Consider the following 17,214-nt stretch of genomic DNA (forward strand, 5'->3'; position numbering starts at 1 on the left):
TTATGTTGAATTACAACAAATTATGTTGAATAGGTACTTCTGCAAGGAAATATAATTGTACTCATCGTTGTAGGTTTTACCCAAGGTTAGAGTGGTGCCGGCTAAATTTATGTTGTGTGTCAAATAGTTGACATTGCTTTGTGTTCAAAGTTAAGTCCACTGTTTGAATTTATTTGGTGGAATATCGGAAGCTAATGAGTTTGGGTGAAAGATTTGGGAAGTATCCCAGACTATTAGATTTTACAAGGATAAAAAATAAAAAATCACCACCTTAACTGATTTTCTTGCTGGTATAGGTCAGTGCTGAAGGTGGGACAAGACAGAAAATACGGTGCTCACTGTTATAGGTCAGTGCGGAAGCATACTGTAGAAGAACACCTTAAAAGTACATTTTGCTGCCGGAAAATATTGATTTATGAACACAAAACACTTTAATATCGAAGCATACTGATTCATGAACACATTATATAACGGTTAGTACGTTCATTTATTGTTTCGATCGGTGGCTGTGTAACAAACATGACCACCAACCAAGACCCCGTGCAACGCACGGGCAAAACACTAGTTGAAGATAATGGTGGACCAAGTTATAATCCAAATCAAACAAGTAATGGTTAAAAAGATTCCCAAGTTTCATGGCCAAGTTCATATCCAATCGGAATAAAAGATGAAGTGGGTTTTGCTTACCACCTCTCATTTAGGTTTAAATTATTTTGAATTTGGAAATAGGGCTGTAGTTAACCCAAACGTATGTTGTATTTAGTCACTGGCCAGGTGAAAGATAATGGGGAATAAAGACTTCTCAGACAGAGAGAGAAAGAAAGATAGATAGGAAAGTAAGAGAGAGGACCGTCTTTCATGTTTCCTTTCCGATTGTGGTTTCGCTAACATCGTCTGTTCCTTCTTCTGCAAGCATTTTTCTTCTATTTCAGCGAAGAATAAAGCTAGGTTTTCCATCGAGGTTCGTACTTTCCTTCTAAATGAGACTATTTATATTTTCGTTGACCCATGAAATGTTTCAGTTCTCTTGATACATTCCTAATTAAACTCATTGGCTCTCCTCTTTTAAGGTTGTGTGATTGTTTGATTTATTAAGAGTTAATTTTTATCCCTATTTTGATGTTATTGAATTATATGTTGGTTATAGTAGTACTATCTCGGTACGAGGTTGCACACTTAGTGCTATGCATTTTTGTTCCTTTTTCTCTGTTGTTGCCTCAATACAGAACTCTATACCATATGCATTTATCAAATTTGCTCATAGACCCCTGCAAAATGCAGTTATACGATGTCACATTGCACACAGTAACACTACGTTAGCACTGCTATAGGAATGCAATCAGTGCATCTATGATTTTGTTAAAAATGCCATTCACATATCATTCAAGGTTAAAAACTAGTATTTAATTTGCTTTAAATTTGAAGATCAAATTGGACAGCATGTAGATTTTAACAATTTGGTTAATTTGAATATTAATCGTGTTTCATTGGCTGGTGTTGCAACTTTGTCTTATAACTATTTTGCACATATAAGTAAACACTGTGAGCCAACATCAACGTACCTTTGACACTAGTGAGTTCCGTGTCTGCATCTGATGATTCTTCATGCGATTTCCTACATACGGGAAACCACAGCATTATACCGAGTACACATACATGTGGGAATTGCACTTGATTTAGATATGATGTTAAATGCTTACATAACCAGAGCTTACACTGAACCAGATTTAACATTTCAATTCAGCGGGATATTAAATCCTTAAGAGATAGGATGGACTTGCCATGGTTAAGTTATTCGGTAGAGGAAGGCTTTTTATGAATGCCATCAATTCTTATTCTATATGCTACACATTTCTGTAGGACCTTAACATCTATGAGCTCCTGATACATTGGAGGACACATTTTCCGCCTTACACAGCTGCTTGCTTATCACAACAGCGAGAGCTTTGCATTGTGGATTTCTTACTCCACACATACTTTCTCTGTACCGCTGGCAATCAGTATCCCCAGCAAAAACAATGTCAAATAACAAAGCATTCACATCTTCTCTCTCAAAGATGTTTACGATCACCAATGCTTTTTTAGCTCAGTCTCATTTTAGTATTTATGACATAGCTTATGCTTGTTGTAACAAGTTTACTCTCAAAGAGTGAGGATTTAAGTATTCAATAGTTAGTACAGTTTCAATTGTTGGGTTTAGTTTATACATAGTTTGGTACAAAAAGTCTGTCTTTTAGATATGGATATTGAGGCATCTGTTAATAGATCCGTAACTTGGTACGTATTTCTCTCAATTTGAAATGTGCTGATGTTTTTATTCATGAGATGTTAATACTTCACATTTTTTGAAATTAACTCTCAGACCCAACATGATCTTTAAGTGGTTGATGGAATTCTTCAATCCAATGCGTGCCTTAGTTGTTTGAAGTAACTGTTAGGACCTAAACAAATCTTCTCTGTGGCTCTTCCTGGAAGAAATAATTATGATGTGAAATGGAAATTGGGTCAAGGGGATGGCTAATGAATCTGTTGGCAGAAATTGAGATCCAACGGTTTGTGACAAGTCACGACCTGAAGATCAAGGTTAGATTGCAAATGGACACGATCTCACGACACATATTGGATTCTATCATAGAGATGTCATCTGATACCGAAGGTTATGTCTCTTCTAAAGTTGCCATTTGCTATTTAAAAAAAAAATAAATCTTATTCTTCGTATGAAGAACATTTCAGGAGGAGCAAAATTAAGTTAAGCTAGAATAAAATCTTAGAAATTATAAAAAAAAAAAGTGAAAGGGGTTTGTGCTGCTCGTGTATTCGTGTGTGAAGATATTCTTCAAATGCGTTAAGGATAGAGGATTATCTCGCTTGAATGCAATCTGATTTGTTTGTTTAAAGAGGATTACTTCGCTTGAATGCGATCTGATTTGTTTGTTTGATGTTTAGGTTTTGATTTTCCATCATTATACGTGTTTTATACAATCAATTTCGCAGTTATTGTGAAAACGAGTTTCTGCACCTAAGGCCCAAATCGTTTGTGTTTTGCCTCGAATAGAATCTGTGATTTGTGATAGATTTAGTACTTGGTGTTGATATTCCTTCGAATCAGTAACAAGATTTCCAACACTCTCAACTAGCTTACCATGAAAAGGAAAGGAAATAGGATATCTTTCTAATATTGAGGAGACAATATCTGCCAAAATTTGATCGGGAAATCCATTTTGTCCTTTCAAATTGATTTTGATCAGATATTTGTTGCCTTATGTGTCCTTGTATTCATCTGATCCTCATCTTAGTAGCGATTTCTAACTTCACCTTTTTTTTACGTTTTTGGTTCAGATGAGGTTGACCTGTCTGTAGTTAGATTGTTATCCCAATTTAAAGAAAAAGGTAATTCAAGTAAGGATATGTATAGAAGTTACAATTAACCCCTTGTTATGCATCTCATAGTTGACGTCCCATTTCATATGTAATATTGTTTCGTATAACTACTCTTGATTGCCTTGTCTGTTACTAGACAAGAACTATTCCATGATAGTTGGTAAAATTACAATGACGATGATAATCTGTTTTTTAGTGGGGCTATCCATTTGGTCAACAAACTCATAGATTCACATCCAACTCATATGCCTCTGAAGTCAGCAGTAGTACTGAACCACCCTTTACTCTAGTGAATTTGATTTTTGCAGTCCAATTCTGATGTGGAACTATCATCTGATCTATGATTTCTCGTTCAACACATATCCACAGGAAATACGTATCCTCTCTTTTAACCAGAAAGTATGACACTTGCATCATAATTCAATCTTCTTCATAGATCAGCGATTTCGTTCATAAAATTGAGTTTCATTAATATTCATCAGTTGCAGCCTCTAACAAGTACTTTGATACCAGTACCTTTGTTGCTTCCATTTTAGGGTCAAAATACTGTAGCCAATTACTTGAAGTTTGTGCACATAAAAAGAATCTTGTATTTGGAAAGCTTATACACTCAAAGTTAGTGATAAATGGTTTGGAAGAAGATTCCTTGTTTGCAACCAAACTCATCCGTCTATTCTCTGTATTTGGATATGTGTCCGAGGCCAAATCAGTTTTTAACCTGGTTCCGTTTGATAGTGTGTATACACTGAATGCTATGATCAGGGCATACTACACAAACGGGTTGCATCAACAAGCCCCGAGTCTCTTTATGAGAAGAAAATAATATACATATTCTTGCCTTCTAAAGGTTTGTGCTTTATCAGCAGATCTTCGGCTAGGTGAGAACATTTGGAAATTGTCTGTAGAAAACGGGTTTGATTTAGATTTGTTTGTTCAAAACTCCCTCATTGCAATGTTTGGAAAATGCGGAAGTTTAGTAAATAGGATTCGAGTATTTGAACTAATGCATGAAAGGGATATAGTGTCATGGAATTCGATCAACTCTGCATATATGATTGGGAAGCCATGGATAAATATCAAGATTTGGTCGGGATTGGATTCAGACCAAATCAAGTGACTGTTATTAATGCCCTATCACTATGTTCTTCAGCTGCAACTGTTGGAGAATTACATGGATTTGTTTCGAAAAAACTGATACCAATCAAATCCGACAGTCCGTAATTCCCTTATTTCTGTGTATGGAAAGTTTGGTAGATCTGAAGAAGCTCATTCAATCTTCAATGACACAGTCAAACCTGATAATATCACCTGGAATTCTTTAATCTCTAGCTATGTTCAGAATGGTTATTTTGAGGAGTGCTTTAAACTTCTTGAAGACATGAAAAATAGCGGGTTTAATTCTGACATTGTCACCAAATAAGTGAGCTCTTAGTTATGACACACTCACCAAATGATTGTTGGTTATGTACAAAATGGATCTCTGGAAATTTTATTTGCTCAAGATGGCTGCTTCGCTTCTGTTGGTACATGTGCTAAACATACATTTTACAGATTCACATCTCGTTATGACACTAGCTCAGTAGCTCTTAAATAAGGTTTGTTGGATAGAGAAGTCTAACTGACCTGATGTTGCTTCAACATTTTAGAGTAACTTGATAGTAAGGTAGGAGGGTCGGGAAGCCGACTTTGTTAAGTATACGAGGGCTAGGGTTGGCCCAATCTGACTTGGGTACTTTGTTCGGCCAAGTCTCAGACTAGCATGCTGAAGCGCTGCTTTAGATTGATAGTCTACTTCATCTAACAAAGATCTTTGACGATGTTAGTTTATTTTTGTTTTAGTGTGTTCAACATGTTTGTTTTGTTAATTTACATCAAAATCTCTGGCACAAGTTTTAGGTTATCTGGATGTGGCATAGCTCCAGTTAAAATGCGACCACTGACATCATTTGGATTTCTTCTTGTTTTGGCAGGTAATGAGACTACTATGTAGGAGCCTCGAGGTTTTGAAGATGGGAAGCGTAAACTACTTGGATGCACTTAAGCTTCAGGAGAAGCTCGTCTCTGATAGAAAACTGGGGAAAATTTCAGATACAATTTTGTCATTGCAACATCCACCTACATACACACTAGGGAAACGACGAACTGATCACAATTTGCTAGTTTCCAAGGATGAGCTCCAGAGTATGGGAGCTGAGCTTCACTACACAGAGAGAGGGGGAGACATAACATTCCATGGTCCGCATCAAGCTATCTTATATCCCATTATTTCTCTGAAAGATATAGGATTCGGTGCTCGGAAGTATGTAGAAAATCTCGAACTGACAATGATTGAATTGGCATCTTTGTATGGTGTGAAAGCTCGTGTAGGAAGCAAATGCGAGACAGGGGTTTGGGTAGGAGAGAAGAAGATAGGAGCAATTGGGGTTCGAATCTCGTCAGGGGTTACATCTCATGGTTTGGCTTTTAACATCGATCCCGATCTTAATTATTTTAAGCATATTGTACCTTGTGGAATTGCCAATAAAGGAGTTACATCATTGAGAAGAGAAACAAAGTTAGAACTTCCTAGTGAAGAAGTGCTTCATGAACAACTGGTTTCTTCTTTTGCGAAATCTTTTGGTTTTACGAACCTGATGTGGAAAGAAAATGTAGCCGACATTGTCGGGAACTTCAGAAATTAAATGAGCATTTCAAGATTGTGTCAGTCATTAATCTATGGAACCAGGTTTGGTTTTTTATCCTTATTCTACGTATCTATGCTGATCCTTTGTATAATCGATAACTTACGGGTTTGATGCAAATAGTGTTATATACCCAGTCTTTTGGATAAATCCGGAAGATGAGCATTGCTGGCTGTAAAGATTCCATAGCAGATCTTGCAGGTTGGAAAGTTATCTAGTTTTCGTATGAAGCTGCTACATACCCCACGCTTCACGCTTCTTTTTCCCATTTCTTCCCCGCAAAGTGGTACCATCTAAACCCAATATCGGGAAATGATGAACCTTTGGGGCCTGTGCCCCTATATCCACATTTAATATTGGCTTTACCTCTACTATTAGTTGACATACTTTATAACTAGGGCCAGTCAACTAATAACGGGACGGAGGTAGTATTTCACCTTACTTCCATTAATTCAAAAAATTGGCAGTTGACATACTTTATAACTAAATTTAGTTATAAAGTAGACCAGTCAACTAATAGCGGGGCGGAGGTAGTATTTCACCTTATTTCCATTAATTTAAAAAATTGGCACGTGTTATGATCATATTGGTCTCTAAATGAACGTTTGCCAGACCAATATGAACGTTTGCGGTAACATTACCGTTGTCGACTGTCTTACTGTGTTTAAAGCCTATATGAGCAGCATCTTTGCACCATTTTTCATTTCTTCCTTGTACTTAACAAGAATCAATATTGCAAAAAAAAAAATGAACTATGCGGGGTGGTAAAAGAGAATCAAGTAGCACAACAACTTTATGCTCAAAGTTAAATATAGTTTAAAATTCCTGGCGTCATTAGGGGCGACCCTGAAAGAATTAGGGGCGACTAATAAGACAAAATAAATTGAAAATACATATATATCCCTTCATAATCGGTAGTTTAGAAAAAAAAATTTATCTACCGATTGTGACTATTTTCTTCTCTTCTTTGTTTTCTTTTGAAATAATTAATTTGGGGCTACTACCACAATCGGTAGATAAAATAACATCACGAGACTACCGATTAAGTAGATAATATATGCAAGAAAACTACCAATTGTGAAAAATTGAATTGAGGGCAACCGTCTATAATCGGTAGCAAATGAACATCATATTACTACCGATTAAAATTGAAGACACAACCTTTAGACGATTAAGACCACCCATTCATTTCATTTTCTTTCTTTCTTTTCTTTTCAACTCTTCTTCTCCTCTTCTTCTTCCCTTCCGATTGTGGAGAGTAAAAATACTATTCCCCCTATTCAAACTTCAATTCATCGTCGTCGTTCATCGCTGAATTAAAAACGATGACTAATACAAATGAACCCACGGGAACTCGAGTAATTGCTTCAAATGACGACGAAGACGACGAACACGAAGAACATGAAGAAGATGAAGCCGCTCATGTAGGTGGTGGTGGTGATTCTGATAATCAAACTCTCCAGGAAATGGCCGCAATTAGGTAAGTTTCTATCGTTTTATGTGTTTATGTTGCTTCAATTTGACGAATCCATGAAAATAAATTATAGGATTTTCGGTTATTTCCCAGAATCGGTAGTTTGGATCTTCAATTTTTGCTCCCGATTGTGTCCATTTTCTAGGGTTTTCGGTTATATCGACCAAAATCGAGAGTTAATATTTATGGGTGACTCCCGATTATATATCGTTGCTTGCCATTGAACCCTAAAATTGACCTAATCGGTAGCTAGGTTTTTTTTTGCCTTACGATTTGAACGGAGGATTAGAACATGTAGGGACACAGATTCGGTAGAATCAGAAGATACTATATATAGTATTTGTCTTCCGATTTACGTAATCGTAGGTTAGACAAATTCAACCCACTACTGATTATGTAAGTTGTATCATTCCGATGCGATTCGTCTACTCAAACCCACTGTTGCACCATCAAAAGTATTGAAATATTGGCCTTTAGACGGTGAATGTGAAAGGTTCAAGACAATTATAGCCAACTCGGGATTATCTACTGTTGTCGAGAACTCAATGTTGGAACATGATCGGGTCGTGATATCGGCTTTTGTGGAGAGATTGTATCCCGAGACTGACACCTTTCATATGCCGTTTGGGAAGATGACCATTACTCCAGATGATGCGAGGCAGATTCTTAATCTCAATGATCATGGTGTGGCTGTCAAGTATGAGTACACAAAGCAGTTAAGTTGGGAACAACTTTATGATTTGTGTAACAAGTGTTTTGGTTGGGATAAAGACACATCAGACATTGAGTTCAACATGTCATTCTCTTACAAAGTTAGACAGTTTAACATGAGTCAGTTGATCAAGATGTTCAAAGGCACTGCCGAGAAAGAAATGCAAGGACCGTTAAGTGATGCCGAAGTGGATGCGGCGGCCACCACCTATCTCTTGGTTGTATTGGGATGTGTCATATTCCCGAATACCAGTGACAACCGAGTAGATGCCAACCTTCTACAACTATTGCATAATCTCAATAAGGTCGCGGACTACTCCTGGGGCACGACAACTATTGCATTCTTGATGACAGAGTTGAGAAAGGCGTCGAGGCTTAGAACTAGCCAAATTGCCGGGAACGTGAGTCTATTCCATGTATTTTCTCAACTCTATTAATCCATTGATCGTTATGTTTTTTTTTCTAATTTAAGAATCAATTTCTAATACTTGGTTTGATATATATGTAGATATGGATCTATGGAAACTACCCCAGTCTGAAATTGGCAGATGTGAACCCAGCGTGGGAGAGAGGTACACCGAGGAACAAAGTATAAGTTCAATGACAACCGTTCAAGGACAAAGGAGCAGCAGTTGGTTAGCTTGAGGGAGAAATTATACTCACTTAAGGCCTCAGAGGTATGCTTTGATCCATACAAGGAATACCGAGCTAGTGGACATATAGCGGGTCGTTTTGAGTTGTCCCATTATTTTGGACCGTTGTGGCATCCCACAGGTTATGTGATGTACAATGGCTCCAGGTTGATGCGACAACATGGTGCTTTCCAAACAGTACCATGGCATCACATTAATGGCAAGTTCAAGTTGGACGTGGAGCATAGCGAGTCTAACCAGGACAACATCAAGGTGGTTTACTCTGGTACACCATCTGTTGTTGATCACTGGGATAAGAGGATGTACCACTTGGTGAACACCGGGAGAGCTGTCAACCGAGGTGATGAAAATGCTCCAGGATGTATGGAGTGGTACCGGGAGCATTCACATCTTCGTGTACTCCGTGATCTTAAAGCAAAGACGACCTCGATGGCTTCCAATACAGATGTATCATCAAAGAAAAACCCCCAGGTTATGATAAACTGGTGCGTATGGTTATGACTTTTCCCTATAATATTACGATTCAATTTATTAAGTGAACTCCATTTGATGTTTTTTCAGTTAAAACATGTGAATAGGTTCAAGGTTTTGCCCAAATGGTGCGCTGATTGCATAACGGCTGGACAACATGTGCCAATTGAGAAGATAAAAAAACACAGGGAGATAATTGATAATGTTGATAATAAAGAGTGAAAATGCGGGGGTCTAACAACCACACCCAACAATTCATTTGGCAATCAGAGATGACTTACTCCAATACACTTTCTAGAGAATCAACTAGACAGTCAGACTCAATCTAGAATAAAGTATATCAAAGAGTTTAATATCTTTAACTCTTAATTCAATACGCAATCAGCAAATAGAAATCTGCGAGCCCGATTGAATAAGAGGAGTAACCAAAGACCTATGTTCAAGTATCAAGCAATGTAAATCAACAACCCAAGGTTGGATATTCTAATTGATTGATCTTAACGCACAACCTGTGATATTTCATTTATATAACAAAATATAATGCGGAAAAGAAATAACACAGACACCACAATTTTGTTAACGAGGAAACTGCAAATGCAGAAAAACCCCAGGACCTAGTCCATATTGAACACCACATTGTATTAAGCCTCTACCGAAACTAGCCTACTACCAATTAACTTCGGACTGGACTGTAGTTGAACCCTAATCAATCTCACACTGATTCAAGGTACAGTTGCTCTCCTTACGTCTCTGATCCCAGCAAGATACTACACACTTGATTCCCTTAACTGATCTCACCCACAACTAAGAGTTGCTACGACCCAAAGTCGAAGACTTGATAGACAAATCTGTCTCACACAGAAAAGTCTATAAGATTGAATAAATCTGTCTCCCACATAAATACCCAAGAGTTTTTGTTCCGTCTTTTGATAAATCAAGGTGAACAGGAACCAATTGATAAACCAGACTTATATTCTCGAAGAACATCCTAGTATTATCAATCACCTCACAATAAACTTAATCGACTAGAGAAACAAGTTATCGTGGAATCACAAACAATAAGACGAAGTTTGTTTGTGATTACTTTTCTACCTTGCCTATCGGAGATATAAAATCTCGATCCAGTTATTTCAATTACAGTCAACACGATAGAAACAGCAGGATCAGATCACGCAACTACAAAGATAATAGTTGGGTCTAGCTTCACAATCCCAATGAAGTCTTCAAGTCGTTAACCTACAGGGTCTCGAGAAGAAACCTAAGGTTAAAGGAGAATCGACTCTAGCTTATACAACTAGTATCACACAGGAGGTGTAGGGATTAGGTTTCCCAATTGCTAGAGTTCTCCTTTATATAGTTTTTCAAATCAGGGTTTGCGATCCAAGTTACCTTGGTAACAAAGCATTCAATATTCACTGTTAGATGAAAAACCTGATTCAACCAAGCTAATATCTTTCAATCGTTAGATCGAACTTAGCTTGTTACACACAAATGAAATGTACCCTCATTTAGGTTTATGTAACCGTACCTAAACGTGTACACTAGGTTGGTTCACAAATAGTTAACCGAGGTTAGCCATATGATTATTCTCATATCATCCTTATTCATCTTAACCATAAATAGTTCAAATGACTCAAATGAAACTAGTTAAAGAGTTGTTCAATTGTTTAGAAAACACAATTGAAACCAAATCGGTTTGATTCACTTGAATCAATCATGGACATTATAGCCACTGTTTGCAAAGATTGCATTCCTTATGATATAAATGTTTAAGTCCATGAACTGACCGATTTAACAAAGTAACCAGCTTAAGTATGTGTACGGGTATGCGTCCTTAAGCAATCTGTTTTTTGAGTTTGTAAAGTTTCCAAACTCAGCAGAAATTTTCGGTTCGAAAACTTCCGCCAGTATGCGTACCGGTACGCATACTTAAAGTGACTAGTTTAGGAGTTTGTAATCCCCAAACTCAGCAGATATTTTCGGTTCGAAAACTTCCGCCAGTATGCGTACGGGTACGCATACTTATCTTGTCTCCTTCACCAATTTCGTATACACGCATATGCATACTCTTGGCTTCCGGTTTATGGATTTATACACTAATGTGCGAACACACTATATATGCTTATATCCAAAGATGGTTACATAATCAACTCTTTATTTCAATAATTGAAATATTCTTCTATAATGACAATAGCTGTTTTCACACTATTAGCATCAAATCAATTTTCAAGATATTGAAATAATCATTATCAAAACATTCCAAGTCTTACACCAAATGATTGTATCACACAAACCATGTAGGATGTTACTCGGAAGTTTTCTCATGATATACGATGAATTGGTCGAAGCGAAAGCTTACCAACACATATTTCGAGAAATATGTAAGAGAGATATACTCAGCTCGAAATCTCAAATGTGTATAGAGAAAACTATATCGTAACACGACTTATGTCTCAATATAGGAGATAGTAGAAATAAAATTTTCAAGTGATAGATGAGTTCAAGTCTCCACATACCTTTTGTCGAACAAGTTCCGCAAGCTCCCCTTAGTAGTTTTTCGTCTTCAAGAGATGAACGTCGAGAGATCTAAGCTCAACTACATTATCTATGTCCTAGTCCGAGACATCTATAAATATGCTAGAAATAAAGACTTATAGTTTTGATCACTAACATTGACAAACATGCTTGAGATAGCAACGCATGCGAGTTCGACCGAGCAATGCTCTAACAAGTTCTGTACATGTAAAACTATGGAATAATGATGTACTAACTAAACACGCTGTCAACACAAGTAGATCCAATACGGGTTCTCATGTTTTTGACACAAGGTCAAGATATCGGAAGAATCTTCTTTCTAGTCATATAAAAATGAAGATAGAAAGCGTTGACAACCCTGATTATCATCATTATTTTGATTATATCACTAGGACTGCTCACAAATATCAACCAGAAATGTTGCATGAGAATCTCTCTGCACATCGTGCCACTTGGTAACAAGATTGGCATTATCCCATAATTTTTATAAAAAGGTATGAGATTTGTCTCCATGATAGCTAGGGCTATCATACGGACATCGTTTAATGGGGACCCTGATCCAGTGGTCGGAAGGCTCCGGATGGAGTTTTCAATTGGACGGTTTAACAAATATTCAGAATACCAATTTGTTCTATATGTAGAATCTTACCATGTTTACAAACAAGCCTTTTTTTTAGCTATCCTCACTGAAATCCAAGGCTTTGGATTTTCCCACCAATACAACCCACCTTTGATTCTACTTATATAAACGGACAAGCGAGTCTGTCCGTCTCTATTTCTTAAGTTTTGAAAAAAAGTTTCCAAGTTCACCCCTCAAGCAAAGTTAGTTACCAACTATAGTTAGCCTTATTTGGGCTTCAGAGGTTTACCCGGATAGGAAACGGATAGTATCCCAATTCTTCTATCCACTCAGTATTTCTCTTTCAGTTTCTCTATTCCAGTTTCTCCTCCCCTTCTTGTATGTATCTTTGCAGAGATTCAGAGATGGATGGGTATGAATTCATTAAATCCAATCCAGACGGTATAGGTATGTATTTGTATTTAATTTTTCGTTTATATCCGATAGCAGGTTGATTGTAATAGCAATTCTTTGGTGTTTGAAACCCTAACCCTATTTTTACCATTAATACCCTAATTCTCGTGCTTCTCCTTTAGAATTCGGTGGGATTTGGGAATTGAATGGAATCAGATTTGATTTGTAATTAGTTGGTTCTCTGATTCGGGTTGGAACCAAATGGAATCTTATACCACACTGCATTATCATACTAAGGACTACACATCTCAGCTGGAAAAATTAGTTGTAGTTTCTGGACTACCCAGTTGATACACTGTATGTTGAACTTAGGTCTTGTTCTGTTCCATGAGATTGATTTGAATTTTTTTATAATGTGTGCAATGTAAATGGAAGAGAAAATGAAACCCATCCTTCATTGTTTTGTTTTTGGTCTGTAGTTAAGTTTTAAAACCCCCGTATCTTTTAACCACAGGGTGCAAGAAACTCAATACAAAAAGAATATGAATTGCATCAGCTAAGTTTGATTTGTTTGTATGAATGGTTAGGTGGTGACGACAATGATGTGGTTAATGTAATTTTGTGATATGGTGGGGGAATCAGCGACCAGTCAGGCGATGAACCCAGTAAATGAGACCCCAGTAAATGGAGATCGTGTCATCCGGTATATTTAGAGGTTTTCTTTCCCTTGATTACTGTAAGCACTGGTGTCTCTAATGGTTACTGAACATATACATTATTTTGCAGCAAAGGAGCTGGGCCAAATTCTGGTGGTCATGTACAAATGTGAAAAGGTGGGGGTGGAGGATTTTGTGATAAACATGCTCGGTATGTTTAATTCAACGTGACATTTTAATCAGATGTACATTCATCATGCACTTTGTAGATTCACACTATAGAAAAATAATATCTATTTTCAGAGTTAAATAGAATGTTTAGTAAGATTTAGGTTCACAATTTGCTTAGATCTTTAGTTAGTTGGAACAAAAAGGTCTATATAACTTGAATTTGGGACCTGACGGAGAGTTCATCGGGAAACATAGACGTACCCAATATGGGAGACACCATCTTAGACGGCAGAATTATTACTAGCCAGCCATACACTGAATTTCGTTGACGATTGCTCAATTCGTTTTGGTATATTCTTAACATATGACTTCTTGTGTGCAGTATGATTCCATCTTTACAGCGGTTTGTTTTTTGGGCTACTTGACGCACTTATGGTGTACATAATGCGTCGACTTTTTGGAATATCTGGCTGGGTTTTTTGGAATATTTGGCTGCTGATTAATGTAAGAAGCTCAATTTTTTGTATCTACCTGGATGTGAGCTTAACTGATGTCAGTCGTATATATACTAACGTCTACAGAAAAATCAAATGGGGATTAGCATACTTGTGTAGGTCGCTAGTCGGCAGTAAGAGTTAACAGTTTATCAATTATGTTTAAGGATGTTTCTCAGATGTTTAAGCCTGTGTGTTCACAGATGTTTAAGGATGTGAAGCATCGTACAACTAATTGTTGAGGTTTTCCTTTTAACTTGTACAAGAAACTTAAAGATAATTTTAAGTCCAGATTGAACATCACTCTGTATTAAGCCGCTACAGACACTAGCCTACTACCAATTAACTTCGGGCTGGACTGTAGTTGAACCCTAATCAATCTCACACTGATTCAAGGTACTGACGAGGTGTCGAACTCGCAAAAATAAATTCCTTACTTCTCTTTAAACTAACTAGTAGTATACGGATAAGCAGGTTCGTTCCTAAGGGAGAGTTGAGCTAAAGTTGTCAATTCAATTTCTGAATATTAATGCAAATATGAGTATGAGAATGATCAAGGAATCTTTCTCAGTCACGAAACTTGAATCTTATCAGTATAGCTATGTTTCTGCAAAATACCCATTATTAATAACCCTAGAATATTTAGTACACTCAAATATCCCGCAATCTCTTAATTCACCGGACACGGAAGCGCTCGACTACTGGATTCTACTTGCCAAATTTCCTAGAAGTACGCTCTCTAGGTGTGACTTAAACAAATGCATTAAGTTCCGTGAGATAGGTTATTCCTAGTGACAAATACAAAGGCTCGATTCATCTACTAGTGTCATTCAATACATATGAATATTTAACAAAGTCGCATCGTCAATATTCATATATTGCTACTTGTATCAAGAGTCTCTAGACAATTACAGGTGGAAGAGGTCTCAACTATCATTAAATCATCCATAAATCAATTTAATTTGCAACTTAAACGATTCACAAATAACTCATACGCATTATTAGCACCGTAGAGAATGAACAATAGCGAGACAAATTGCGAGAAACAAGCAGTTTAAATATCAAATTGAGTTCATGTTCCGGACGTTGAAGTCGTCCCTAATCAATAATGTTTAGCTACCGGAGTTCATGGAAAAGAAACAAAAGATAAATATATGGAACGGAAACAAGCAAACCAAACGGCAGCAACAGGTGGACTGGTGGAACTTTATGCGAACATGTAGTAGTACGGCAGCAGACCAAAGAAGCTCGCTACTGCTGGTATTGGACCTGTGGCCTGGTAACAGTGGAATGGTGGCGGCGAAGTAGTATTGCTTGATGCTGATGTAGTTTCCTGCGAACAGGTGGAGTGCTGGTGGTGGATGTAGTTGATGTTGTGGATGGAAGATGGATGTGAACTCCAGCTGCTACTGTTGATGGTGGTATATCTAGTGGGTGTATGAAGGTGGTCTTGGAACGGAATGGTATAAAGTGCTGGCGATGGATGGATGCAATGGATGTATGCAGATGAGATGGGGAAGTGCAGGTGGTGATGGTAATAGTTCAGCGAGCAAAAGCTCGCTGAAACTAGGGTTGTGAGCAGCTGGTAGAAGGTATGAGATATATGTAGCTTTAGGTTAACCCTTTTTATAACTCTACCTTGTCTTGCAATTTCGAATCTGAAGCACCTCAATATTCCAAAACCCTACAGGCCTCTAAATCTCACCCCTTTTATCTTCAATATTCGACCAACAATATCCATAGAAATGGACACACAAACCTTGTCCTTATCAGCCCTGAAATCATCTCAAACCCGTCAATGCAGTCCATGTTTAGTCACGGCAAACACCCAAACCAACAAACGTCTCTAGACTGCCATTAAACCATGTCTACAGAACAAGAACACGGTTCAGTCCAGATGCACTGGTGACATTGTCTTCTGCCAAAAGACTCGACCCAAAGTCCATACACTCGATCCATACTGAGCTGTAGACACCCATCGTTTCTTACTCTTCTTGATTCAACAAAACACTTCGAACACGCTCACAAAATGGACAACGACCATTGCAGTTCTTTGCCTGATCTTCTACATAAAACCATGACCAAAATCTCACGAACTACAGCTGAAATTCATCTCAACAACTTGCAGTATCTCTTCCATAACTCAGCCAACTTCTCTGTCTCGGTGTTGCTCCCTGGACCCTTGATAAACACCAAAAGAACCATGGCTAATAGATGTAGAGAATTAGACTGGAACAACATTCAGCCACTTAGGCCTTTTATCGAACATTTGATAGGTGTAAACTGGTGGTCTTGTTCTTTTCTTTGTAGCTTGATTCTGCCTTGAACTCAACTGAAATTCGAACTCATTCCATGCACATAATTCAACTCTGAAACAAGCCCACCAGGGGGTTAGTCGTGAGAGAGTTTGAGAGATTTTAATGTATTTAAATCCCCAGGGATTTAAAGGGAGTGTATGAGAGTCTAGATAATTTTGGGGAGTTCAACCCTAACTCCCCAGAAATCTCTTGTTTTTTGATAGATTTGGTTCAAGCAAAAAAACGTCATTAAACTCCCTCAAACTCCCCCAAATTGTAAACTCCCTAAGCTTCTAGTGTTTTACGACTAACAAGGAGTTTAAGAGATTCTATTCAAATCTCTCACCACTAACAGGGAGTTTTTAAGAGATTTGGAGGTATTTGTAGAAACTCCCTAGAAATCTCTCACCACTAACAGAGATTTTAAAAGATTTTGACAAACTCCCCCACGACTAACAGGGGATTTTCCAACTCCCTAGAAATACATCAAAATCTCCCATGACTAACACCCTGCACATCTCCTAATCATTCATCCATTCTAAAACATTTCAATTCTTAGCCATTAATCCACCACAAGTAACGGCAGTAAACCATCTTCTTGTTCCCTGCAATCTCTCGGCTAAAGCTTCTAAAATCAGTTCATAACTGGTATCCAATCTTCTGTTTCATCTTGGCTTAAAGTATCCATATTAACCCTTCAAACACGAGCCTGGAATC

At 37.6% G+C, this 17,214-nt stretch overlaps 1 protein-coding gene and 1 long non-coding RNA gene across 2 annotated transcripts; both read left to right on the forward strand.

The window, feature by feature from the left end:
- The first annotated feature begins 761 nt into the window (after window positions 1–761).
- Window positions 762–6,125, forward strand: LOC113310224 (octanoyltransferase LIP2, mitochondrial-like). The gene is made up of 2 exons (XM_026558824.1): window positions 762–961; window positions 5,352–6,125. The coding sequence occupies exon 2, from the start codon at window positions 5,355–5,357 to the stop codon at window positions 6,060–6,062; it is 708 nt and encodes a 235-aa protein (XP_026414609.1). The 5' UTR covers window positions 762–961; window positions 5,352–5,354; the 3' UTR covers window positions 6,063–6,125.
- A 6,672-nt stretch (window positions 6,126–12,797) lies between these two features.
- LOC113334598 lies at window positions 12,798–14,500 on the forward strand. Its single transcript, XR_003352876.1, has 4 exons — window positions 12,798–12,933; window positions 13,467–13,582; window positions 13,666–13,746; window positions 14,089–14,500. It is a non-coding gene; the product is annotated as an uncharacterized LOC113334598 (long non-coding RNA).
- Window positions 14,501–17,214: the final 2,714 nt, after the last annotated feature.

Source organism: Papaver somniferum, chromosome 1 (genome assembly GCF_003573695.1).
Source record: "Papaver somniferum cultivar HN1 chromosome 1, ASM357369v1, whole genome shotgun sequence".
Classification (NCBI taxonomy): Eukaryota; Viridiplantae; Streptophyta; class Magnoliopsida; order Ranunculales; family Papaveraceae; genus Papaver; species Papaver somniferum.